Source organism: Calidris pugnax, unplaced genomic scaffold (genome assembly GCF_001431845.1).
Source record: "Calidris pugnax isolate Ruff unplaced genomic scaffold, ASM143184v1 scaffold89, whole genome shotgun sequence".
Lineage (NCBI taxonomy): Eukaryota > Metazoa > Chordata > Aves > Charadriiformes > Scolopacidae > Calidris > Calidris pugnax.
The window spans coordinates 2844380-2870527 of record NW_015090865.1 but is presented as its reverse complement, the minus strand read 5'-3'; the positions used below and the strand labels follow the sequence as shown (position 1 = coordinate 2870527).

The 26148-nt window shown below is 40.3% G+C and overlaps 3 protein-coding genes across 7 annotated transcripts in view; all 3 read left to right on the top strand.

The window, feature by feature from the left end:
• Nucleotides 1-455, top strand: part of LOC106889800 (non-structural maintenance of chromosomes element 4 homolog A-like) — a 6134-nt gene extending 5679 nt beyond the window's left edge. Inside the window, exons 4-5 of the mRNA XM_014945213.1 lie at nucleotides 20-142; nucleotides 402-455. Coding sequence (XP_014800699.1) covers nucleotides 20-142; nucleotides 402-455 — 177 coding nt within the window. The remainder of the gene's footprint in view (nucleotides 1-19; nucleotides 143-401) is intronic.
• An 8162-nt stretch (nucleotides 456-8617) lies between these two features.
• NSMCE4A (NSE4 homolog A, SMC5-SMC6 complex component) lies at nucleotides 8618-19997 on the top strand. 2 transcript variants are annotated; one of them, XM_014945204.1, is made up of 11 exons: nucleotides 8618-9016; nucleotides 10604-10684; nucleotides 11282-11412; nucleotides 12803-12948; nucleotides 15548-15647; nucleotides 16649-16739; nucleotides 17231-17325; nucleotides 18080-18128; nucleotides 18283-18374; nucleotides 18950-19035; nucleotides 19488-19997. In XM_014945204.1, the coding sequence occupies exons 1-10, from the start codon at nucleotides 8734-8736 to the stop codon at nucleotides 19028-19030; spliced, it is 1149 nt and encodes a 382-aa protein (XP_014800690.1). In that variant the 5' UTR covers nucleotides 8618-8733; the 3' UTR covers nucleotides 19031-19035; nucleotides 19488-19997. The 2 variants fall into 2 exon arrangements, 1 of the variants encoding a protein (XP_014800690.1); XR_001412395.1 differs by having other exon boundaries at nucleotides 18283-19035.
• Nucleotides 19998-20322: 325 nt separating this feature from the next.
• ATE1 (arginyltransferase 1) overlaps nucleotides 20323-26148 on the top strand; it is an 88130-nt gene continuing 82304 nt past the window's right edge. For 2 of the 4 annotated variants that reach the window (XM_014945333.1, XM_014945332.1), the window contains exons 1-5: nucleotides 20323-20442; nucleotides 21980-22043; nucleotides 22398-22460; nucleotides 23087-23190; nucleotides 23994-24266. In XM_014945333.1, the coding sequence (XP_014800819.1) occupies nucleotides 20355-20442; nucleotides 21980-22043; nucleotides 22398-22460; nucleotides 23087-23190; nucleotides 23994-24266 (592 nt within the window). In that variant the 5' untranslated portion in view covers nucleotides 20323-20354. Of the gene's footprint in view, nucleotides 20443-20667; nucleotides 20843-21979; nucleotides 22044-22397; nucleotides 22461-23086; nucleotides 23191-23993; nucleotides 24267-26148 lie in introns of those variants that run through there. The other 2 variants (XM_014945331.1, XM_014945330.1) reach the window with 1 other exon arrangement.

The window sequence follows — 26148 nt, the reverse complement described above, 5'->3', positions numbered from 1 at the left end:
GACAACTCATCTCCCTAAGCCAGAGCATCCAAGCGTGTCACAGTCACAGTTCTCTGTTCTAAAGATGGAAAAATGCATGGATGTGGATGTAGATGCAGATGCAGATGTAGATGGAGATGTAGATGTAGATGAAGATGGCAGGGTATTGAAAACTAAGCCAGTGAGGATTAGTTCTTCCATCCATAGGACCATCTGACCTTTCTGGCCAACTACCAGCCCTTCTACATTTCTACTTTCCTAAATCCTAGCAGCTTGATCCTGAATAACTGATCCACAAGGAACAAATTCAAGCTATAAGGACTCTGTTTTACGGATAAGATCAGATTTTATAGGAAATACCAATTTTATCATACAGATAGAAGCCTGATTGTCTGCCGTTTTCATCCTGTCTCTGTCAACAGGATTTTAAGTTTCTGTCTGAAGATAAACCCGTCTTTTTAAAGACAGTTACTTGAAAAATAGTTTCCAAAACATACAAAACATACCAAAACATTGTGATAATATAAACCCTGTTCATTAAAAAAATCCAGAAATAATTGGAGTGGCCATGCTCTAACATGTTTGTAACCTATTTCAATAGAATGTCATCAACGTTCAAAATAATAACATCATCAAATTCTAGTTAATCTCAAACTAGCGAAGTGTTATTTTAATCTGATTAGTTCTCCCAGTGGGAAAGGCTGGAAGTGACTTCAACTGCCTGAAGATCTATAAAAGGTTTGGGTCACTGGAGGCAATATTCTACCTACAGGTGTTTGGTGTTGTGTTTTACAGCCTGCAGCAAACTTCATTATGTGTGAAAAGACGAAACACCACAGTCATTTCTCACTTCAGAACATCGTCAAATGTCTGCTTAATCTTTCTAGTGACCATCCAGCTAATTTTATCTCTGAAATTCTGCACAAGAAACACCCATTCTTGTCGTTACATGGCAACTTAAAATCAACAAGCAATCCTTTCTGAAACAAATCCTTAGAACTATTTCTGAAAAAGAACAACAGTGGAAGAGAGCCATATTTAAAAATTCCAGCATTTGCAAATAGCTATTACAGTCTGTAATGTTGTAACATGTTTTTAAAACAGCTATTTTAGGACATGCACGCTTAATGATCAGTGTTTTGGTCTTAGAAAGATACTGACTAAATAGACATCATCCTGTAGACTACTTTATAGGTTATGTGGATTGTAAAACAAGTTATACGAGTGCCCATGGAACTACAGAACCTCAAAGGAGACACTGTTTTTTTTTCTGGTAAGGACTAAAAGTTTCTTTTACTTGTAAGACACTCCCTTTGCCTTTTTGTAATGTCTAAAACACAATTAGTAAACTGTTTTGAGTCTAGACATTTCTAATTTTAAAAAGCTAATAAAAAATTACTTACCCAATTTTCCTCTAGACTAAAAATGAAAATGTACCCCTCTGTCCCTGATTTTTATAACCTTCTGCACTCCTTCACGCCTGGCTGCTGTATGGATCCCCTTTCTCCCTGGATCACATGAAAGTGTTCTATTAATGTGAATTGGCTTATGTTTGAGAACACTATGCTGGAGAGCTATGAAGTGTAAGGAATCTGACCCAGGGAGCTGTAGGACTATGACACATCAGTTCTTCACAGGAATTCTCAGTTGCTGGATGAGAATAACATGAGATAGGTCCTGCACACGGGGTGCAGGCTGCTGTCATTGTTAGTACACTCTTTGCTGAAGGCAGTGAGACAAGTTCCATGTAACTGCAATTTTACCCTCTGGCTTTTCACTCCAGGACAATAACTACTACATACCAGGCTGTCTCTCTCACCTGACTAACTTAGGAAGCTACGTTTGGGAAAATGAATCATTTTAGCACGTGGCAAGCATATAACCCCAGCATGGCTACAAGTGATTGCTGCCTTAAGAAAACCATTGCAAGTCAGCACTGCTCTGCATTTTTCATGAGATACGCTGGAGTTCAGAATAAACATTCAAAGCCTAGAAATGTGAGCAGGTTACCTGGCAGGAGGGAAAGAAGGAAAAAGCAGAAGTTTCCTGCCTCCATTCCATTCTTCATCCCTTTGCCTTGTGTTCGGTCTTCTCTTGCCCACAGAGTCAGAAAAGCAGGAAAGCAGCTTGTTTCTCCTCACGCTGGGTGAGATGGATCTTTCAGCCCGCTCCTTTGAATGTAGGGCTTGAAGTTAGAGCATCACATGTGAGCCTTTCAGGGAAAAAAAAAACACATGCCACTTCAGTACAGAGTTGTCTTAACTACAAACCACCAAAGCACGTGTCGCTGGAATAGGAAACCCCAATCATAGAGCAGAGCATGTTTTCAGTTACATGGTACTTTTGGAAAATCCTCCCTTGGAATACATTATTTCAGAGAGGAAAACATTCTTTCAGAATAGGTTGCGAGTTACAGGTCTTTAAACACATGTAATAAAAATATATTCACATCAGTACAAGATAGGAAGAAACGATTGCTGTTATAGGATTAAACTTATCACAGAAGTGCTTAGGTTTAAGCCAATTGTTTGCACGGTGCTGGCTATGTCTAGTAGGTGGTAACTTCTAGAAATTGCTATAAAGAAAGGTGAATTCCTATGAATTTTCTGGGAATACAGTAATCACTGGCATATCAAAATTTCTAAGTCAAAAAAAATGCCGTGCAGTTATGCAAAATATGGGCAGAACTCTACAGAGCACTAAGCACTAATTGGCTTTTGCAAAAATCTGACATTGTTCTACATTTGCTTTTAATTCCCTTGTTTCTCCATTAGAAATGTACTGACTGGACCACCAAGGCAGCAGCTGTCTGGCTATTCTCTGCTCTGAGCCATCACTGATGTATGTGTATATATCCTGCAAAGTGCTTTTGGTTTTTTTTTTTATTATTTTTTTTTTATTTTCCTAAACTAAATTGCTGTTTGATTGCAGGGAAAAAGTGGAAGGTTTTAAGCACTTCAGTCTCTGCCAGCAGGACTTCCACATGTTGTCGTAGCAACCTGGTGTCAATCTTTCACTTAATGAAACCTTCCAAGTCATTAAAAAGAAACAGTTCCTGGTGCCAAGGAGGGTTTGATCCTGCCAGGGTTCTTTCCCTGACATCCCACCAGATTGGGCCCCAAGTTTTTTTCAGAGTTCTATTAATAGTTGTTCTTTCATATTCCTCTGAAAATACCTTCTTAGACTGGCACAATGTATACTGTGATTTGACGGGCTGTAACCTAATCCACTTTGCTGAAAGAATATCTGGTGCCAGATTTTTACCTTCCACGGGATTATCTGTAAATATGGAAATAAAAGCTTCTGCAAGAACCAAGTGTATGCACTTACACTTCTATATTGCTAAAACAATTTTTTTAAGTTAGCTACGCTCATTAAAAGAAATTCCCCTCATCTGTGTTTGCTCACAGAGCTGGCAGCTGAATGGCAAGGATCTCAGATGTTTTGTTTCTGATGTTTTCAATTAGTTTAGGCTCCATTTCAGATTGCCAGGATTATCTTTGCGGCAGGAACAGCCATCACTGGGCAATAGGTCCTGGGTTGCAATGTTCTCAGATAATTAATTTCTTGCTTTATCTCTTGGTCTGAAATAGTAGCATTTATGTTGGTGTATTCAAGGGAAATGCAAAAGGTTTATGCTTTAAAATCATATGCAAGACTCCTGGGCAGTGACTAAACTGTCTCATTTAAAAATACATCTTTTTCCATTAAGGCCTGGGAACACCTGCTGGCAGATTGGGGATCTTCACACCAGGAGACCAATCTTCTAGAACTGGACAAATGATTAGAATTGATCCTAAACTGAATGGTAGATCCACAGTTTATTGGCTCTACATGAAAGCACCTGCAGGCTGGGCAGCTTCCGAGCTATCCGAGATGCACAACCACCACCACTGGTAATTGATGTCTCAGCACTGTAAAAAATCCCCATTATTTATCTGTATCTGATGACGAAGGAGACTGCCTATTGCTTGCTGAAATACAGCATCCAGTTTTGCTGCTGAGTATCATGGTATATACAAAGTATGCAGCATTAAGAATTAGAATTCAGTCAGAGATCCTCTGCTAAATGCCAGAAACTTTATGGGCATTTCTGCACTTTGAGAGGATTCTCTGCTTTGAAATATTTATTTTAAGATTCCTCTATGTGAATCTTCACATTTCAGTGAGAATAAGGTTTTGCATGTGTGCATTTATGAGAACTGAATGAACATCGGATGAAAAAATAGTCTTGGTGAGTAAAAAAATTTGAAAATCTCACAATCAACTCAACATGGACCATTTTCTTAAGTCGCTGATTTCACTGTTGATGATGTGTGCATTTATGAGAACTGAATGAACATTGGGTGAAAAAATAGTCTTGGTGAGTAAAAGCAATTTGAAAATCTCACAATCAGCTCAACATGGAGCATTTTCTTAAGTCGTTGATTTCACTGTTGATAACAATCGACATACACGCACAAGAATAGTCAGGAAAGTAGAGGTGTGATCATCTGGACAAGCAGAACTCTCAAAATAAAGATGCAGGGGAACGTCTAGCAATATTGTGAGATGTTTAGTGCACATTAAGGATAGTCAGATGATATTAAAAAACTTGAACACAGATATACTCACATTTGTTAAGCCTATATTTGCATCCTGACATCTGGACTCACTGGGAGGAGAAAATTCACATATGTAAAGGGTCTTTTTGGTAGTTTCTTAATAACATCCACTTATATTTCCTCTCTTTCTGAAGCCATGTGTTATGAGTCAGCTTACAGAAGGCAATGGCATTATTTTGGAAGGGGAGGTCTGGGACATGAGAGGTGATAGTTCATGTGTTGTAAGTTAATTTTCAGATAAATAATAGGATTCTTAAACAGAGTTAGTGGCATAGAAGGCAGAATCTGTTGGCTGCATGATGGCACTTCTGGCTTCCAGCTGTTAAACTATATTAAACTATGTTTGAAAATCGGCTTAATGTACAGTCTGCTCGTGTTTTCCTAAGAAAATAATTGTCAGTGGGATGCCACATCACTGTGAACGGGAGGGGAACACTGCTGTGAATCCTTGTGAATAATGCACAATAAGCCCTTGCCATAGCTGAGACTGGTGAGAGTTCCTCACAGCCTGTCCTATAGCCTAAAACGCTGGTTTTAGCCCTCATTTCTATGCTCTTCTATGCCTTTCACTGTTTGTATAAGGGATCTGCTGCCCAAAATACTGCTACAGCACCGGTCAAAAATCATTTCCTTTTAGAGATAGTTTATGGACAACTGTTAACAGCAGGAGCTGCAAATACAGGATCTAGTTACTTGCAAGTGACACGTGTGACTTGGATTATCATTATTATTATGATATTAAAATATCATTACATGATAATATTATTATAAATTATAATTCTCAATTTTATATAATTAATTATTATTACGTGTGACTAAATTATCCAGTGACTTCAGTGAAAAAGTCACTGGATAATTCACTTTTTGTGAAATTTTGATGAAACTGAAAACTGAATTCAGATTAAACTCCACTAATCTCTGTGGAGTGGTCTTATTTCACATACAAATACAAGCTACTGCAGGAATGTGACAGTAATTGTTGAAATATAGTGTACAATGTTCTTGTTGAAAGTGAATTTATATGCTGCATGGTATTTGTTGTACTCTTGTACTTTTCAGTGTTTAATTTTTGGTTAATATGGTTTGCCTCTTTAAGGACACTTTGTGCTAGTATATTGTGTATTTGGACAAAGAGCAGTTTGTGGGATATTTTGCTCTTGTACCCACTGAGTAAAAGGCCCTGCTTGTCTAAGCACCAAGAAAGGTCAAACATGGATTACAAGAAAGCAAGCAGCATCTTCAGAAATGCAAAATTAGTGTTTGTTTGGGTCTGGATACAACAGGATTTCCTCAGCAAGGTATTAAGCCTTTCACTTCATACTGAACCTTTTAGTACTTTGCCTCCCGCCCAGCTCAGCATTTTGCATTTTGTACAGAATTACAAAGTCTTTGGAATAGGGACTATTTCTTACTTTGTGTTTACGTACTGCATTGCACAATACGTCCTCTCTTGAGACTTTCTGTGTGAGGGTCCAAACCCATGTTACTCATAACGAATTTGCAATGCAAATTTGACAGCACTCTACCAGTCACCCAAAGTACAATAGAAAATTGGTCAAGAGACCAAACTATAATTCGCTCATTTTGTACTGAAAAATGAAATATTTTAAACTTGTATTTTTGACCTGCAGCCTGTAGTCCAGCAAAAGGGCTGATTTGGGGAAGACAAGGAAGATCTATGACTGTATATTCAATCAATCTAATCTATGAAGATGTTTTAGAATGCCTGCTAAAAACACTCTAATAAAACACCGCAATAATTAGAGCAACACAGTAGTATTAAGTATACGTTAACAGAGAAAGAAGAGTCAGCTGGAAGACACAGTCTTGCAGTTGTGAATCTGGTGAACGGGAACTTTGTTTGGAATCAATACAAAATCAGACTTAAATTATCTTAATGATGATGAAGCTACTTTTTTTTTGTCTCTCTGTCTGCTTTACCAGACAATTTCCCAGCCTACTGAAGCTCTCAAGAAGTCGCTGTGGAAGTGTGAAGGTTCTGATCTCTTGCCTCTTATTTCACAATTAAAAAAAAAAAAAAATTAAAATTGTGAATTTGTAAAAATTTCTAGGCAATCCTGTCACTGTGTTTGAACACTGGATAGTACACTGAAGCAGAGAGCATATGCATGACTGCAGCATTATGAACTCCATAAGGGGCATTACAGGCTGTAACCAGGAAAGCAGGAATGAAACCTTTAGCATATATGGCTATTTGAATTTTCTTACAGATTATAGCAACTTAATATTACATATTCTTTTAAGTCTCTTTTCACTGGCATTTTGTGCAAACTCTATACTCACAACTGAGACAAATTGCTAATGATGGTTTTATCTGATTGGTGTAATAATGTGAACCAAAAGTCTACTTTAAGGAACTCTTAAAGAAGGATCATCAGGACGCCAGAAATAATCATTGAGCACACCTCCGAAACTACTGATATTTATAAAACTACTGATATTTTTAAAAAGTTGTACTACTTGTGATGATCTACGAGAAAATAAGGGCAATGAGGGACATTACTTGGCCCACTGCTCCAGATCAGAAGGCAGATCCAGCACTACAATAACCTCTGATGATACTGGCACTGGGAAAGGAACAGAGGAGAAACTGTATATTAAAGAAATGTTTTTAGTCTGTAATGTAAAATGCTCATAATGAAATGACAATTTGAATGTTACTGCATTTTCCAGACGTGTAATGCTTGGTTGTGGATGATTTAAAAATACCAAAGATACATTTCTTCCTATTAAATTAATAATACATATTCTTACATTTAACTTGGCTTTAACTTTGTTGTTTTTTGTATAAACACCACCACTGGTCATCATTAACTAATTTAGGAGTCTACTCCACTTCAAAGTATATATTTGTTACTTTATTTGCCAGAGTCCAGATCTCTGCTTTGTGAATGATCTATGTGTTTATATTGAAATATACATATGTATTAGAGATGCTCAGTCAAGTGTATCACCCCTTTGTCTCTAATTTTCACCTCCTCAGATGTCAGGGCTTAAAAGTAGATGAAAGATTCCTTGTGATTGGGTTCACCATTACATTTCCCCTCCTTAATAAAGGCGAAAGTTCCAGGGCTTTTCCACTCAACTTGTTGAAAGCAGAAAACTTCTTTAATCCATGGGACTAAAAGTTACACCTTGGATGTGCGTGAGCAGCCCTTTTGCGGGGGGGGGTTTATTCGAAATTACTTAGGACCAATTTATTTTGGAGCGAGCCAAGGACGACTACCTGCCAGGCCCGACGCCGCCGGGGGGGTGCTGCCCCATTCCCGCCATTTTAGGAGGCCGCGGTTCCCTTCAGAGAGGAGCGGGGGACCCATTCCTCTCAGAGAGGCGGTGGAGGGGAGGCCTGCATTCCCCTTGGGAGGAAGGTGGGACACCATTCTCTTGAGAGACATGGGGGGACCACTGTTCCCCTCAGAGACGTAGATGGGGGGCCACCGTTCTCCTCAGAGACATGGGTGGTGAGGTGCCGTTCTCCTCAGAGACATGGAGGGGGGCACCGTTCTCCTCAGAGACATGGAGGGGGGCACCGTTCTCCTCAGAGACATAGTGGGGTCCACCGTTCTCCTCAGAGACATAGAGGGGGGTGCACCGTTCTCCTCAGAGACATAGAGGGGGGTGCACCGTTCTCCTCAGAGATACGGGCGGTGGGGTGCCGTTCTCCTCAGAGGCATGGAGGGGACCGCCGTTCTCCTCAGAGACATGGGGGGGGGGGGGCACCATTCTCCTCAGAGATATAGTGGAGTCCACCGTTCTCCTCAGAGGCACGGGGGGGGTGCCGTTCTCCTCAGAGACATAGAGGGCGAACCGCCGTCCTCCTCAGAGAGACTAGGGAGCCGCCCTGAGGGAGCAGCGCGGCCGCCCGGCAGCTAGGAAGCCCCCTTCCTCCCGCCCGCACAAGCACCGCCGGCTGTGCCCGTCTGCCGCCGCGGCAGGAGCGGGCTGTGGCGGCCCCGGCTCCGCCCCGTTCCGCCCCCTTCACGCCGTTTTGGCCCTTGTCGGCCGCCGTCGCGACCGGTAACGGCGTCTCAGCGGCCTTGGCGCCTTCCGCGGGGGCCAGGCTGCCCGGGCGGCGGCCTCCCGCGCCTCTTCCGCGGCGGCTGGCGAAGGCCCGGGGCGCCGACCAGCGATGTCGGAGGCGAGTGGAAGCGATGATTTCTCTTCTTCCTCCTCCTCCTCGCAGAGCTCGAGTGCGGAGCGCGGCCGCCCCTCCACCTCCCGTAACGGCGCCGTGCCCCAGCACAAGCAGCACCGGCTGTCGGGCCGCCCGCTGGCCCCCGAGGAGGAGGGAGAGGAGCCGGAGGCGGCGGGGGATAAACCCAGGCGGTTGGAGAGCGCCGAGGTCGCCGGCGATGAGCGGAGCAGGAGGATGCTCCGGAACCAGTACCGGGAGCTCATCTGCAGCGTCCAGCGTAAGCCCGGGGTGCGGCTCCCCACGGGGGTGGCCCTGGCCGGGGTGCGGGTCGCCGGCCTGGCCTCGGCCCCGGGGCGGACACGGCTCCCCGCCGGCGGGGAGGCCTCATTGTCCCGGGGAAATGGGGGCTGGGGCAGCCCCTGGAGGTGCCAGGCTGGTGGTCTGTCCTTGGTGTTTGAAGAACTCTTGAGGATTTCATGGGAACTCCCGAATTCTGTGGCCTGTGGAAATTTTGGGCCTGGAGTTAGATGGAAGTTCCCCTCCCTGGAAGCGTTTGGATGGCCAAGGATAGCAAGGTTATAAGGGCCTACAGGAGAGATGGGAGGGACTCCTTATCGGGGAGTGTAGTGATAGGATGAGGGGTGACGGTTTTAAGCTGAAAGAGTGTAGCTTTAGATATTAGGAAGAAATTCTTTTCTGTGAGGGTGGTGAGAGCCTGGCCCAGGTTGCCCAGAGAAGCTGTGGCTGCCCCATCTCTGGAGGGGTTCAAGGCCAGGCTGGATGGGGCTTGGAGCAACCTGGTCTGGTGGGAGGTGTCCCTGCCCAGGGCAGGGGGTTGGAACTGATGATCTTTCAGGTCCCTTCCAACCCTAACCATTCTATGTTTTACTTGCACTTAACATGTATGACAGCATTGATGCAGGGGAGCTGCTAGCCTTAGACCTGGGGATATACTGATAGCCTTTAATTTTGTGTTCCTGGTGTTTGAGCTTTAATTTCAAACTGTTGATACCAATACCTGCCTGGAACGGAAAGTTATTCTTGGACTTTTCAGAAAGTGCTATGGGATTTTTTTAGCGTCTCTCTAGATAGGTGTGTCAGTACTTCTCCTGTATATGTTTGGAATGTGTTTTTCTTATGAAAGCATAACAATGGTTGGTTGAGTAAGCACTGCCAAATTTAGCAACATATGGTGTTGGTTGTTTTCCGCATACTTGCTAGATTTGTGAGGTTGTTTTACAAGAGAATACAATGTAGCTTATGGGTGCCCCAGTCTGTGATTATGCAGAAAAGTGACAGTGGTTGTGTCCATGCATTGAATATGGTGCACGTCATTAAAAGCAGTGCTGTGAGTAGCTGTTCAGAACTGAGCATCTGAAAGCCTCTTAAATCACGTGTATGCCGTTATATATAAGTCTCTGTGTTTGACATGGTGGTCACCGTGCATGCACTTTTGGGGGTTGGTTGGTTTGTTTGTTTGTTTCATTCATGAAAATCCTTAGTAACAGGTAAAATGAATAAAATACAGAAAACTGTAGTATCTGTATTTGCTGCTTTGACACAGAAAGAGAAATTTTATTGGAACCAAGAGGAATCTGGGATCTGCTGACATAAATTCAACCATATAAATCTTGCTCCATTGAAGTAAATGGAAAATTACTATTTCAAACTGAGTTAATGCATAAACATTAATAAAAATGGAGCCTACGTATTCTTTCAATTAATGCACTGTAACTATATTCTGTAATTTTGTGTGTATGATGAGATATGAAGCAGTCAGTTTTGATTTTAGGTGTATGTATATATTTCTCGATCCTTCTCTATTTAATTAATTTAAGATTTCATTTGTGTCCCTTCCCCCCAGAAAATCGTGAGGATATGCTGAGTTCAAAAAGCAACAGACTGACAGAAGCTTTGGAAGAGGCCAATAAACTGTTCAGTGGAGGTAAAACAAATTCTGTGGCCCTTATAATGTGTTTGCTTGGCAGTTGGCCAAATGTGAGGCAATGATGCTCAAGAAACAAAAAAGGGCAAGAGAATGACGTTGAGGTCCAAGTACTTAATCAGAATTGTTAAAGTATAGCTTGACATAGATATCTTTAATTGAAGAGGGATTGTTCGAATAAGCTGATATGATAAAAGAAATATCATTACTTCAGTGTTTATGTGCACTTAGAAATACTGCTTGCTTTATCTTGACTCTGTAGAACAATATATATAAATAATACATATAAAAGATATCAATGTAGAGGGGTTCGTTTCACTTGGAGAGATGGAAAGTATGTAAATGAAAAATGCATTTTATTCTTCAAGATAATGTGTTATTTTTCTGTGCTTGCCTTTGTTGGTGTCATCTGCTCCTTTTCTCTCCCTCTCTTTTTAAAAAAATACTTACAAAATCCTTGTAATATTTGTATGCTTGTTGGAGGTCAGTACAATAACATGATTTACAAAGCTCTACACCCAGGAAAGTCTATGCTAAATTTTATTGTTATGTTTTTGACAATTTCATATTATTAACATAAATCCTTCTCTGTAACAGTTTCCTGTGCGCGAGAGGCTGCGTTGGATGCCCAATTTCTTGTCTTAGCATCAAATCTGGGAAAGGAGAAGGCCAATGAGTTGCACTCTGAGATGACAGCATTTGATTCACTAGCATTTGCGGACGACTTGGTAAGTTCCAGATCCTGAATTTGCCAACAGTTTTGCTAGAGGTTTGCTCTATTTGTTACAGAATCGTAAAATAAAAGCCTTAGACTGTCCATGACAATTCAGTTGGAATTTAACACTTTTCCTATAAATTTCTTTGATCAATGTTGTTTGTTTTAATCTATGTATTAAGCATTTCCAATATGCATAGGGGAAAATCTATCTTAAAATGCAGATGCTGTAACAGTTTCCTGTGCGCGAGAGGCTGCGTTGGATGCCCAATTTCTTGTCTTAGCATCAAATCTGGGAAAGGAGAAGGCCAATGAGTTGCACTCTGAGATGACAGCATTTGATTCACTAGCATTTGCGGACGACTTGGTAAGTTCCAGATCCTGAATTTGCCAACAGTTTTGCTAGAGGTTTGCTCTGTTTGTTACAGAATCATAAAATAAAAGCCTCAGACTGTCCATGACAATTCAGTTGGAATTTAACACTTTTCCTATAAATGTCTTTGATTAATGTTATTTGTTATAATCTATGTATTAAGCATTTCCAATATGCATAGGGGAAAATCTATCTTAAAATGCAGATGTCCCCCTCCATGGTTGCATTGCTGCTACTTTATGACAGTTCCATCATTTCATGCTCTTTAGGTAGTCTTGTGCACTTTTTTATACCCTCTGTTTTATAGTTTCCCAGTAGCTAAGTAGTTTCTTTACCCTGTCTGCTGCTTTATATGTTTTGTGGAAAGAGTTCTCAAGGCCTTGTGTCACTCACATGAAACGGGGCTTTGGATTACTTGCATGTTTTCAGACATGTTTGTCTCTTTGTACAGTGACTGGCTGGAAGAGTCAGTTCAGAATAGCTTTGAAGGAGATTTACCCTCCCTGAAAATTTTCTCTTGTGTTACAGTAGATTAATAAGGAGTCTGAGTCTTTGATCTAGAGCTCTGAAATATAAAAACCCATCAAATTCCATTGTTTCATTCACGCTGTTCCTACAGAAGTCTGGATTGATGGATGCAAAGTTGGGCCAAATAAGTAGTTTTATGACGTTTGAGGAGCTAGGCTTCCTGGAAGTGTGTGGTGTTTGGAAGCTGTGAGACTTCTTAGCTTTATAGTGCAATTTAAATAATGCTTTGCTACTTCATACATCATTGAAATTATGTTGGAATATAGGCAACTTTATTTACCTATAGCTCTTTTTTCTTTCATTGCTTGCTGGTGCTTCCTAAACACAAGTGTGTACGTGACTTTTTCTGTCACATTCTGTCTTCAGGAGAGTCAAGGTTCTCATGTAGCAATATTAAATATTAATTGAGTAGGAAAAACACCACAGTGCAGTATTTCACCATTAATGTATCTAAGTGAATTTCTCTAAGTGAATTTTCATTGCAGCTTTCTTTCTCTTGTAGCTAAACTTCATGGGGATAAATCTCATAGAACAAAATGACAGTGATTCTGAGAGCACTTCAGGTGGCTACTTACCTAGTGATGCCTGGCATAAACTGGGAGAAGAAGCTGAAAAGTACTTCAGAAGAGCACCTTCTTTTCACTATATGTAAGTTTATTTAAGGAAATAGTACATATGTCTGCTGCACAGCACAGGCTAATGGCCTTAATAGATTCTTATCTTTAATGCCCTGGGCTTGAATAGAGTTTAATCTTGGGTCACAGAGTGTCAACAAGAACTTCTGTGTGGTCTCTGTTCTTATGGTACAGTGAACTCCTTGTCTCCAAAATATGTCATAATATTTCTATTTTTGATTTTGATTTGGCTTGGCTGCAAAATAATATCACTTGTATCTTGTAGAGATAGCAAGGTATTTTTGCTTTACCTGTTTCGGACCAAAACCAGTAGAAGTCATCCTCTTTCCTTTAAAAACTGACTCTTCCCTCTTCCCTCACCTTTTTTCCTGTTTCGGACCAAAACCAGTAGAAGTCATCCTCTTTCCTTTAAAAACTGACTCTTCCCTCACCCTTTTCTCCCTGTAGAGGCTGCAGCCAGAATCACGAATAGAGGAACCTTTTTTTTTCTTTTTTTTTCTTTGCTTTTGCAGACAGTTATGAAAGGTCAGTCTATCAGGGTCTATTACCTCTTACCAGATGATTGTATTACCATAAAGAGACCAACAGTTCTTCTTGTATGTCTGTGTTAATGGGTTGTCTTTTAGAATCTTGCTTTCTGGCTCTACTTTCAGAAGAAATCACCTGATTACTGGCAAGTGACCTTATGTAGAATCAGCATTATCTCTCCTTATGCGTGGGCAACCCATTTAGTAGGAGCCTTTTTAGTGACTGTCAAATGACCCTTAGTCACCTGGCTTATAGACAACACTCCAATTTAAATCTCTCAAAGTCAGCCTACAACAGCAGGATCTCATTCAATTAAATTATCAGTGTTAGAGCTGATAGAATATTATTCAGTTGTCTTTGCTTTTACACTAATTCCACCCCCCAAATCACTGCAATTGTAAGAAAGTTGCTGAATATAATAATTTGATCATACAGTATCTGATATTTAATGTTGGATAGCTAATTGAGATATTTCAAACTTATATTTGCCCTTTCAATCTATGAGCTCTAAATGATGTGTATTTTCCAATCATTTTTTAAGATTAAGACAAAACGGACTGCAAGAAAGACTTTTTTTTCTCGTTAGTTGCATTTTGACATCTTAAGTAATAATGTCTACCTTCTGATGGAGGATATGTGAATATTAGCAAAAAGTTAATTTTAAATAATGAAGCGTAGTCTTCAGTTTAGGAAAAGAACTACTTATTTCTGACTCCATCTATTCTTAGTTGAGGCCTGAGGTGGGTTTTTTTTTCACGGTCAGTCCGTGACTTCTGAAATTGAGCAGTCACGACTCACCCAGGGTAGGGAAAAATATGTGCTGCAGAATTTTTGGGTACCTGGTGAACTAACTTGAATTGAGTCTCAATTCGCACTCTCTCCTTTAGGCATCTAACTTGGTGGAGATTCAAGGCAACCAAAGTTAGGAGCCTAAGTTCCTTTTATAGTCAATGGAGAGAGGTAAGCACTTCAAGAAAGTGCCTAAATCTAGCACGTATGTTACACTCACGTTGTTTAATGAGAAACTTTGGATCTCTTCTTAGTCTACTGAATGTTCTATTGAGTGACTATATCTTAACAATTCGTGCCTTTTTTCTTCTTAAAAAAAAGGCTTATTACAAATCTGAACTTGCAGAAACTAAACAATAGATGAAAAAGATAAATATTGTATGAAGAGAGTTTTCAGACAAAAAAATTTGTAGTAAATTCAAATGGAGATATTGGAGGATATGAACTATGTACCCTGTTTCATTTCTTAACTAGTTTTAAGAAAAGTAAATTTAAAGTTTTCAGTTAAAAAAAATACGTTGCAATAATATCAGCAAATTTTATACATCTGTTGGTAATTCTTGCATGAGGCTGTGCCATGCTTTAACCCCAGGCAGTGCTCACATAGTTCTTCCTCGTCCCTCAGAAGGGCTGGGAAAAGAGGGAGAAAAGGAGGGGAAAGGGAAAAAAAGTGTGTGGGTTGAGATAAAGACAGTTTAATAGAACAATAACAGAAAAGGAAAATTAATAGTAATAATGATGGTAGAAGAACACACAAGATACAATCACACTCTCACCACCCATTAAATTGGTGAACTGGGACCACCCCAAGGAGTGATCGTGAGTCCCGTCCCCTCTACCCCCAGCTGACCCCAGGTGCACACTGAGCCTGATGGCCACGGTACGGAGTAGTCCTTGGCCCTTCCATCACTCCATCTGTGCTCCCTCTCAGCTTCTATGGGAAGCTGAAAAAAGTCTTGGAAAAATATAAACATCACCTAGCAATAACTGAAACAATACGCATTACTGACATTCCTTTCATACCAAATCTGAAACACAGCAACTACTAAAAAAAAAAAAAAAAAACATCCACAAAACTTCATCCCAGCTGAAACCAGGACAGGCTGCCAACATACACTGGGAGCTACTTTTGGGGATGGCTGTTTACAGAAGTCTCTAAATGTGATGAGGCTTTGTTTTTAGGTATCAGTCATTACTTTGCACTTTTATCAGAAGATCAACTGCTCAATACATAGATTTCTTAGCATACAATATAAAACACATTTCCATATAGGTGTTCTTTTTATTTCGGTTAGGTTGGGATCTTTCAAGTCTGATCCTCCCGTACCAAGACAACGGATTGAGAGGCCAAAAAAAGCTGCAGCAGGAGAAGGAAAACGGGCAATGCCTGCTCAGGTTTGTGAAGTGTTATCTTTATTATTGATTTGTTATGGCACAGTTACTACAAGTGAATTTTACATTCTTTCTGTTAGTGTTGTTTAGGGTTTTGTAGTTGCAAACAGTAGTACTAAAGGATCTAGACTTCATTATCAGGCTTCTTGATTTGTTTTGTGTGGGACTGCAGTATTTCATTGAGTGCATGGAAAAAGGATTTACTTCACTGTAAGGACTGACTTCAAGTTCAGAAATAGGATTTACGGAATCATTTTTCCATTTAAAATTAGCTTGTTTGCTCTGATGCTTGTTGCTTTGAAAGGAATCAAAAAAGAAACTTCTTTACATTAGTGTGTTTGAGAGAGTTGCTTCCAGAAGTGGGTGATTGCTCTTTGTGGTTTGTTTAGGTAACCAGTGATGGTCAGAATAAGTGTTATTATACTTTCTGTGTTTGGTAAATAGCGACCTGTGAAAGTTTCTATAGCTGCTTTATTGCAAGGTGCTGGAAGGGAAAGGGGTGGTTACAGGGAACAGCAAACAGGTTACTGAGCACTGTACTGGAAGAGTGAATTTGGTACTGCTGATGACCATACTTGAAGGATGACTTGGAGTACACTGCTTTACAGATAGTGAACAAATCTATAAAGTCACAATAATTGTATTCTTTGACTGCGTCAAACTTCATGCCATGATGTTTCTTACATGTAAACTTAGGTGTCTCCTCTGAAAAAAAAGTTAAAGATCTTAATGAACTGCCCCTCTACACTTACAAATAAACTTCTTCAGTAAGCTCACAGACATACAAACTGTGGCCATTCAGTTTGATACTGTAAAATGGGAATTAATTCCCAAAGCACTTTGTAAGTTGTCCAATGTTTGCACAAGTGTGTCTGTAACTGTGCATGTGTGGCATAGACAGAAAAGTTTATTTTTTATGCTATGTGTTGCTAAAAGGCCCGTTTCGTATTCTTGTCTGACAACAGTGGCTATTTGAGGTGAAACTATGTTTCTTTTTTACCCAGTTAAAAAAAATGGAGGAGTCTCATCAGGAAGCTACAGAAAAAGAAGTAGAGAGGATTTTGGGATTATTGCAAACTCATTTTAAAAACGATCGTAAGTATGATTCAATGAAGCTTTTAAAGCATTAATATGAGAAAATAAATACTCTTAATCTACAGTTAAGAGTGGTTAAACTATAGAAACAAAATTAGGTGGAGTTTACCAGTAGAAATCTTTGTGTTGAAGGCTATATCTTGACTGTGGGGTATTTTGTGAACACTGATTAGTTGCTGTTTGATTGCAAAGTTGATTTAAATCCTACCCTCTCCTCCTTAATAGAGCATGCTGTTTTTTAAAGGCAATCAAATAGTCACTGTGTTTGCGTGTGGCAAAGCGTAGAAAGAAAATAATACTCTCTAGAAACTGTTTCTTTCTACAGGCAACTGGGAATTCAGCATTGTAACTAAAGTGACAAACATACAGTTAGCTTTTAGGAGGAGTACTGACTTTCTTAGGTTTGTGTTTACAATTATTAGCTGTGTGTATACCACCTGTTTGGTTTTGTTTGTTTGTTATTCTTACCAAACCCATTTTTGCATCTCTAGCTGGTACACCTATTTCCTTCTTTGATCTTGTGATCGATCCAAACTCTTTTGCACGCACTGTGGAAAACATCTTCCATGTTTCCTTCATTATAAGGGTAAGGCGTGACATGTTCTTGAAATCTTATTTTAGATATTGGAATTACCTAGAAACACTGATTTGTTGTTTTTTGTGGCATTAATATTGACAGATTAGGATTTAAATACTGGAAATCCTAATTTGTTTTATACAAACAGTCTGTGATATTTTGATAATGGAATAAAGAAGAAAACAGAGTTGACAGACTAATTTTTTTACTAGATATTTCCAGACAATTAACCAACAAAATAATAGTGAAGTTTTTGCTGTCAAAGCACTTTTTGAAAAGGAATTCTAGCTGACATTATTTTAAATCATAGTCATAGGATGTAGAAGAGATAATGAGGTTGTAGAAAAATGTCAGTGCAGTGTTTAATTTTCTCTTTGAATCTGTAGATTAAACTAGGTGTAATGATAAAACAGACTTGGTAAAACGGAGAAAGAAATATATTTTGACTAAATTTGGGTTGATAGTGAATATTGATGTGATTATGAAGGGTTAACTATACTTCATGAATAGTAATGATTTTTAAGTAATGATTTTAAACTCAACTTTTTTATAATTCAACAATTACCAGCTTTCCTACATCAGCCGCATTCTTTATGAATAAGTGCTATATTGAAATAATTTTTCCTATTTAGTATGCCAATTAAGATTCTTTATGTATCTGTTTATGATTATGTAATATCTTAACTAAAAATACAGAATCTCAGTGCATTATCCTCACTAGATAGTTCTAATTTCTGAAACTTTAAATCCTACTGTCTTTTAGGATGGTTTTGCAAGATTAAAGCTGGATGATGATAAATTGCCAATAATAGGTAAGGCTACAGAAACTTCTGAAGAAGCAGATGGTACAGGCTGTTGATAGTGACTAGCTTAGTGGATTATGTATAAATTGATTTGCTTTTTGTGTTCCTGGAGGAAACCTACCTTCCAAGTGTAAAGACTATGAAAATACTGTATTTTGAACAGAGCCTTCAAAAGACAACGAGGGAAAGGAGGGTCACCATAGTGCTGGAGCACGGAACCAGGTTGTCATATCTCTGAACCATCAAGAATGGAAGGTATCAGAGAGAGCACTTGATACTTTTGATTTATTTTTTTTTCTTAAGTGTAAAAATGCATCCAAGAGCTGTGCTGTTACATACTCTGATGAGGGTGGGTGTTCCTGCATATATTATCACTACATTTAATTTTATGGATTCCAGAACAATCACAAATCTAATGAATGTTTTTAAGTGCAAGAAAACTGAGAATTGGGATAGCAATTTCATATTTGATCCTTGAAGCTGGTGTCAGTTTAAGTGCTTTTAATTCGTGCAGTGACTTGCCTTTATTCTTCTCTATGAGGACTGCATAAGTACGGAGGCTGTTTCTTCCCTTACATATGATACTTGCTTCTAGATGGGAAATTCTTCGTGCAGTTTCCTCACTGTTTGTAGTTTGTAATAAATCTTAGACAAAATTAGTTTTTAGCACATACAACTCTTCTGCTTTCTCCTTCACTCAGAATGTGCAGAAGAAACTTAGTAATTTGAAATAGTGCTTTAGTATGAGAAACTTATTACTTGCCTCGTGGTAACTGCAATGAAATTGAAATAGATCTTGTAACTTACGTTTTTTTGTCATGTCTGACTAGGAGATTGTAGAAACATATGAAATAACAGAACCCATGATTAGTCCTCCTTATAGAAATGAAGATGAAATGGATATAGCTTAATTCAGGTAAGTTCAATTAAAAAAATTAAACTAATTGAGGGTACAGTGCGTGAGTTCCTTATGCATGTGGGAGAAATGCAGGGAAAACTACCTGTGACTTATAAATATAGAAAAACTATGAGCCGGATAACTGTGTAATGTCTGGAATATTTCACACAATGCCGTCTAGTCTTCTATACAGTAATTAACTGACAAAACAAACCCTTTATTTTTACATTTGGCGGTCAGTAAGTGATATACTTGAGTTAATTTTTTCATACTCATACTTGGAATGCAATGCTGTGAAGAATCTTAGGGAGGGACTTGGGGAAGCAGGGGAAGGGAAGACAGTCTGGTTCCCTCTAAAATCCTGTAAAAGATAGGATTGAATTATTTTATTGTCACAGTTGCTCGGTAAGTTCCAAATCTTAATGCATATTGTCTTATTGTCTTCTTTTTTTTTTTTTCTTTCCCCCTAGGTGCCTTAAAGAAAATATTTTAAATTTTTTCCTTCAGAAGAGATTTTATATGTATATATTGTAAAATTAAATTTATTTTTATTGGTACATCTCGACACTTTATATAAGCTGTCTCATTCATACCTGTCACAGGGTTATTACCATATACTTCCTATTTATTATGGCTTCGTTTACTACTTTATATGAAGTTTACTGAGAAGCTTTCAAGAAAAGGAAATGCTCTCCCCCTTCTCATCTCGTCTCTCAGCAATAGCAACCCGCAAGGGGGATTTACATCATTAACCACCTCTGCTCTGCTAATCTTATCTAGAGGATCTTGGGTGCCGCAGGACAAATTTGATACTGTCTTTCTCTTCTGGGAATCAAGGTTGGACTTAGGAAAAGTAGTCTCAATGAGAGATAAATTCCTCCTTCCTTTTTTCCTAAGTCCGTCATGTGTATTTGGTTTTGGAACTCGGGCAGGGCAGCTTTCTTGGGCCACGGCTGTATTGTCTTCAGAATAAATAAAAGTCTAGCTCCATCTCTAGGAAATGCTCTTCTGAGGAGCGCTGCCTCTGGAGTTTTTAGGATTTTGTCCTTCCTTTCCTCAGGAGGCAGGTCTCCAGTCCATCAGCGGGGGCGATGCGCTCTCTGCTGCTTCCCCCGCTCTCGGGAGCCCGTCGAGGGGGGCGATAAAACACGGTCAGGCCGTGAGAGTAGGAGAAAACACATTTTGATCATTTTTGATCATCTACAACAAACCCGAGCGCTGCCTGTTGGTTCAGATCCGTCGAGCGGGGGGAGCCCTGCCCGGGGCCCGGCCCGCACCGCTGAGGGCGGCAACCTCATTCCCGGCTTCGGGCGGGGCCGCGGGGGCCGGCGGGCGCCATGGCTGCCGCCGTGGTGGAGTACAAGGGCTGGAAGGAGGGCTACCGCTGCGGCTACTGCGGCTCGGAGCGGGGGAAGGTCTCCGCCGGTAAGCGGGAGCAGGTGGGACGGGACGGAGCCACCGGGGCTCCTGTGGCGGGAGCGGGGCCGCCCTCACTAAAGATGGAGGAACTTGCCAAGGGCCTGCGGGGAAGCGCCCCGCGGCTGCCCGCGGTAAAGATGGCGCGGGCGGCGTTTCCTGTAGGCGCTGCCCGCGCTCCGCCCTTAGCAAAGATGGCGGCGGCGGCGGCTGTTTCCGGGCGTCCCGGGTCGCCGTGTGGGGCGGCGGGCAGGGTGCCGTCCTGAGGCGGGCGGCGGGGCAGGGCAAGAGGGGTCAGCGGGGGAGATGGCGGCGGCCGGCAGCTCTCCCAGCATCGTCGAGTACTTCGGCGGAGAGGATGGCTACCGCTGCGGCTACTGCAAGAACGAGAGCGGCAACCTCTCCCACGGTGCGGGGCAGGGCGGGCGGTGAGCGGGCCGGGCTGGGCCGGTGCTGCCGGAGAAGGGGGCGGCCGGCGGGTGCGGGGCCGCTCCTGGCTGGTACCGGCCGGGCTGGGGGAGGCCTGAGGGATGGGGACGGTGTGGGGATGGAGGCCATGGGCTCAGGGTGCCTCTCCATAGAATGGTTTGGGTTGAAAAGGACTTTAAAGATCATCCGGTTCCAACCCCCTGCCCTGGGCAGGGACACCTCCCACCAGACCAGGTTGCTCCAAGCCCCATCCAGCCTGGCCTTGAACCCCTCCAGGGATGGGGCAGCCACAGCTTCTCTGGGCAACCTGGCCCAGGCTCTCACCACCCTCAGGGTAGAAAAATTTCCAGTCTATGAGCAACCCATCAGGAGTAGCAGGAGAGCTTTGTACGGAACAAAATGTTTCAATTATTACTGTCATAACATACACACCCTGAGTAGAGGTGCTGTTAGGATCTTGCCCGAAGCGTTCTCCTGGTCGGGTTTCATTTCACAGGTGCAGTTGTCCTGCCGGACCCTCCAAGGGTCTCCCATGGTGGTGGGTCGGAGCCTTTCTGCCCAGCGAGGCCCTCGGCTCTGCCCCTGCCTCCAGACAGAGTCCTCAGGCCGGCTCAGTGGGCTATATTTATATTCTTTTCTGCTGTGAAGAGTTGACAGTCCCGAGCTCGGCTCAGCTGGGCGGCCGCCGGGGCGATTGCTCTCCACAGGGTCCCTGGGAATGGTCTGTGTCAGTTTCAGCCCCACTCTGAAAAGTGCTGCTGACCCAGTGTTTCTGACTCAGTTTAACGAAATTAAGGCACAACTCTGTGTTGTTTTGTTGGTGTATGTTTGGGTAAGACAGCAGGCAGCGAGGTAAACTTCTTAGCTTGTACACTCGGAGCAATATAGTTTGCATCCCAGGACTTAGGTTGGTTTCTCTTTTCTACACTTAATATGCACGTTGTAAGTCAGTAATTTATAAGATTTATGAGTATGCCAAATCCGTGAAAGACATTGATTTGAAAGTCACCATCAGCTGCTCAGATTTATAGTAATATTTCTGTAGAACTTGTTGCATTTTAGTGTTTTAATGCATAACTGTGGACAGTCAAGTGTGTTACTGTGTTATTTATTTCAGGTATGTGGGCACATTCGATGACAGTTCAAGATTACCAGGATCTCATAGACAGAGGATGGCGAAGGTATATTCAAAAAGAAAATACAAAGCCATGTTGTCAGTTGAATTCAGCTTAGAATCCAGATTTAAAATTTAGGTCTGTGAAAACAGTTAATGAGTTTCTATAAGAAATTGAAACAGAAGTATTTGTGTTATGGTCTGGGACGTTCTGTAACATGACCCTGTTGAACAGCAAAATATTTGGTTATTTCAGAAGGACAGTGTTATTGTATACTAACATCAACTGAAGAACTTGCTTCTCAACTTCTGATACTCTTCATGTAATATTTTGATATTATTTTAACAAGAAAGGTTCATCTTCTATTTATTTTGTAGTATAAGCAACAAAAAATTAATACATATTTCTTATTATTTTTAGAAGTGGAAAGTATGTCTACAAACCTATCATGAATCAAACGTGTTGTCCTCAATACACAATAAGGTAAGAAGCTCAAAATGTGCTACTGTAAGTTGTTTGACCGCTTCAGATATGTTCAACCATCTGTGTTTGCTGCTTTAGATACAGAATACTTGAAAAGTTTATCTACTTTTAATGGTGCTTTGTATACTAAACATATACTATAAAATATAGACTGCTCTCTTGCTTGCTGGTTGCAGATGACCTAGGATATCTATATGCCACAAACACTGCTTTAGTAGCCCAAATAAGAGAGGCTGTCAGTTGAATAACTATAAGTAATTCTAGCTGGGCTTTTCTGGCATTAGTAGTTAGCATCGATCAATCAATAAGATGGATAAGTGAAGAATTGTAGTGTATTAGCCTCCTAGGAAAGCTTTTTTTAGGCAGTGCTTAGGCTCACCTTGGCATATTTTAGTAATTATAGTGATATACACACAGAACGTGCCATAAAGAATGATATGCACTACAAGGCAACATACTTGTATTAACTCAAAAGTGTTTATAAAATATTTGATGACTTAATAGAGGGAAACTTAAGAAATGATTAGAAAAATATATATACAGTGTAACTTTTTAAAGCAGTTCCTAACATTTTTCTCTGAAATAATGTTTCGGAAAAGAATTGATCATAATTTTTTCTTTTTGAGGTGCCAAGCTTTGCATTTTCAGACCTCCAAATCTCACAAGAAGGTTCTGAAGAAAATGTTGAAATTTATTTCCAAAGGAGATGTTTCGAAAGCAGCGAGTGAAGGTAAGAAATTCTTACTGTTTGAAACCAACACTGAAATTTGAAAGGAGGATCAAGTACCTGCTGGACTGATTGAATGGCTAATACCCTTTGATTTTTGTATGTAGAACCCTTTATCAAGGTCTGGGAAGTTTGTGTTTTTAGTGTGCTTTGAATCGAGAGCCCAGAGACCAAGCTGTGCAGCTGACTTGCTGTATTGAAAAATACGTTTCCTTATTTTTTTCGTAGACCAACTTATTGTCTTTTTTATCTCTGGGCAGGTGCTTAATTTCTAGCTGGGTGCGGCAGAGAATTAGACCCTGTTTTTATCTCTGTCACAGAAGCAATAATAATTTGGAGAGGACTAAGCGGGATGGTGGGTGGCAGAGGAAAGGAAGAGCAAGGAGGGAAAAGGAGGGTTTTTCTTCCAGGTGATTGAACAGTCACACCCCATTTATCCAACCCCAAACCCAGCTGTGCTCAGTTGCTGTGAAATTTGTGTTGGTTCTGAATCATTATAATTTCCCTCCTGGGTATATGTTGGTGTTTTTGTGTCTTTGTTTTTTGTTTGTTTGAAGTTCTAGCTTGAGATTAGTTGACTGCCCCGTTTTAGTGGAGAAAATAAAGCTGTTCTTATCAATGAGTTTCTGGTGCAATTTGGGGTCATAAAGGAAGTTTTCCCTTTTCAGACTATTGCAAACAGTCACTTTATCTGTTGAAAAGCAGTTGTAAATTTGGAAAGAAGTTAATTTGATATTAATTGTGCAAACTGTGAGCTGTGGTTTTACAGAGGGAAATTAACCCACGCAGTTTTTAATTATTTACAGAAGAGCCTATGGATTCCCATATCGAAGATGTGGTCACGTGTGATTTTGCCTACAAAAGTGAATCTCATGTCAGTCAGTCTGAACTGACACCCCTGAGTGTGGATCCCACAGAGAGAGTGGAAAATGAAGATAAGGGCACAGGAGAAACAAAAGAAGAGGCAAAGGAGCAGAAGGTGGAATCGGTTTCTCCTCAGATACCTGCAGATAAAGACACACCAGTCCCTGGAGAACCATCACATTCAGCTAAAACTGTTCATGCACCGCCCAAGCCAGGTACTCAAATTTCTGGTAGTAGCTGGAATATGCTATCATGATTTTGCATGGTGTTGAAGAACCCTCTTATCTTGCCTAGGAATTGAATAATTGTTTCTTTTTATTATTGGTACTCTTGCCGATTTATGGAATTCTAGTGTATAAACTTGAGAGGTGGTGTGTTTTACTTGTTCTCTTGGTTCTTGCTGAAAGTTGCATCGATTTTTCACCGATTTATGGAATTCTAGTGTATAAACTTGTGAGATGGTGTGTTTTACTTGTTTTCTTGGTTCTTCCTGAAAGTTGCGTCGATTTTTCATTGTATTCATTTTTTTTTTTTTAATTTGGTTACCAAGTGTGTGTTGGGATGAGTTGGGATGGCATTCTAATTTCTAATTTCACTTGCCTGTTACATGTTGTGCCAGTATTTGTGAGAACTTCAAAGTACTTTTTCCTTTACAAAGACTTTTGTCTCATTCTATAGGTGGGCTAATTTCGAGTAAAATCATGTTGTTTTATCCTTAATAAACACTCATTCTGATTGGTTCAGGCTTTCACCGGCTTAACAAGGAATTTTGCAACTAAACAGAAAGGAAAGTTTTCAGAAATGCTTATGAGAAAACCAGTGGCACTGCAGAGAAGCAGTGCTGTTACAGAGACTTGGAAAACTTGCCCAGAATTTTTAAGACTGTATTTTATATTTTATGAAATGCAGTCGAAGCTTCTATAGTCATCGTTTTTTAAATAATTACTGAAAAACTTTGTTATGTAAACGTTTTGAAAGCAAGCTAAGCGGCTGTTGACAGCAGGTGGCAGTCCTGGGTAAGGATGATGAGGGTAAACCTGCCCTTGTTTTGAAAAAGTAAGATATAATCTTCATGTTATGTTAAGAATAACTTTAGGTAAAACTTTAAACACTGGAAATGCAGATAAAGAAAGCTTGAAACATTGTTTGTACTCTGTTTAGTAACAGAGGGTTTAAAAGAAAGCTTGAAACATTGTTTGTACTCTGCTTCAGAAAAAGAGGGTTTGCTTTTATAAAGGAAGATTATTCATTAGTGTGCTTCTTTCTGAAGGTTTAAAATGAAGTATAAAAGTGAATAATAAATTAATCAGCTTATTTAATTAATCTCTAATTATTATTTTTTTTAGGGTAGGTAGTGTCACAGGTCAAATTTAGTTTAAAATTTTCCAGATAGAAAGATGTTTAGGTTTCATCTTGGAAAATGTAGACTTATTCTGTAATAACATTGTTTAATTGTGTTTTTATTCCTTTATAAACAAAACAGGTCATTGTCCTATGGGAATAATGGGCTGTTTCTGCACAGTTTCAGATAGAAAAGAAGGTTTGCTTATGTCTGCATGCACATTCATTGCTTTAAGAAGTTTTTCTTGCTAACTTACAGCTTATAGAAGATAGGAGACATGAAACAGATCCTGATACAGATGAAGTACTCATTCTTCAAATGTGTCATGAGTATTTTAAATAAACTCTTCCTCTGACTTGTTTGCCCATGGGCAGGTTGCATAGTATCTGTAATTTCCTCATAATATTTGTCCTTTTCTGGTGAATAATTTTGGCTGTATGGATGAAACAAATACAAGCCTTAGCTGAGAGTTAAGAACACTTGATAATAAAATCTGCTGGTGCAATTGTAGGGTGTCTGAATAATGCCCAAATGGTATTAGCTCTTTTTCTAACTCCCCAAGATGCTCTCAGCATTTCAGCTCTTGTGGATTCTGAATGGCACGACCAGGCTGGGACTCTTCTGGGGGAGCCCTAAAGAGCTCACTGCTGACTTCTCCCAGGAGGGCACTCATAAACTGTAAATCTGTGTAGTATGCACATTAAAAAGAATAATTACAGCCTTGCTGATACTTAACAGTTTATCCCAATGTGAAA

Bases quoted from the DNA above. Each gene is read 5' to 3' on its own strand.
- NSMCE4A (XM_014945204.1), top strand. From the start codon at position 8,734: ATGTCGGAGGCGAGTGGAAGCGATGATTTCTCTTCTTCCTCCTCCTCC. The intron at 9,017-10,603 runs GTAAGCCCGGGG...CCTTCCCCCCAG, and splicing joins GCTCATCTGCAGCGTCCAGC to AAAATCGTGAGGATATGCTG. The intron at 18,129-18,282 runs GTAAGGCTACAG...TATTTTGAACAG, and splicing joins TGATAAATTGCCAATAATAG to AGCCTTCAAAAGACAACGAG.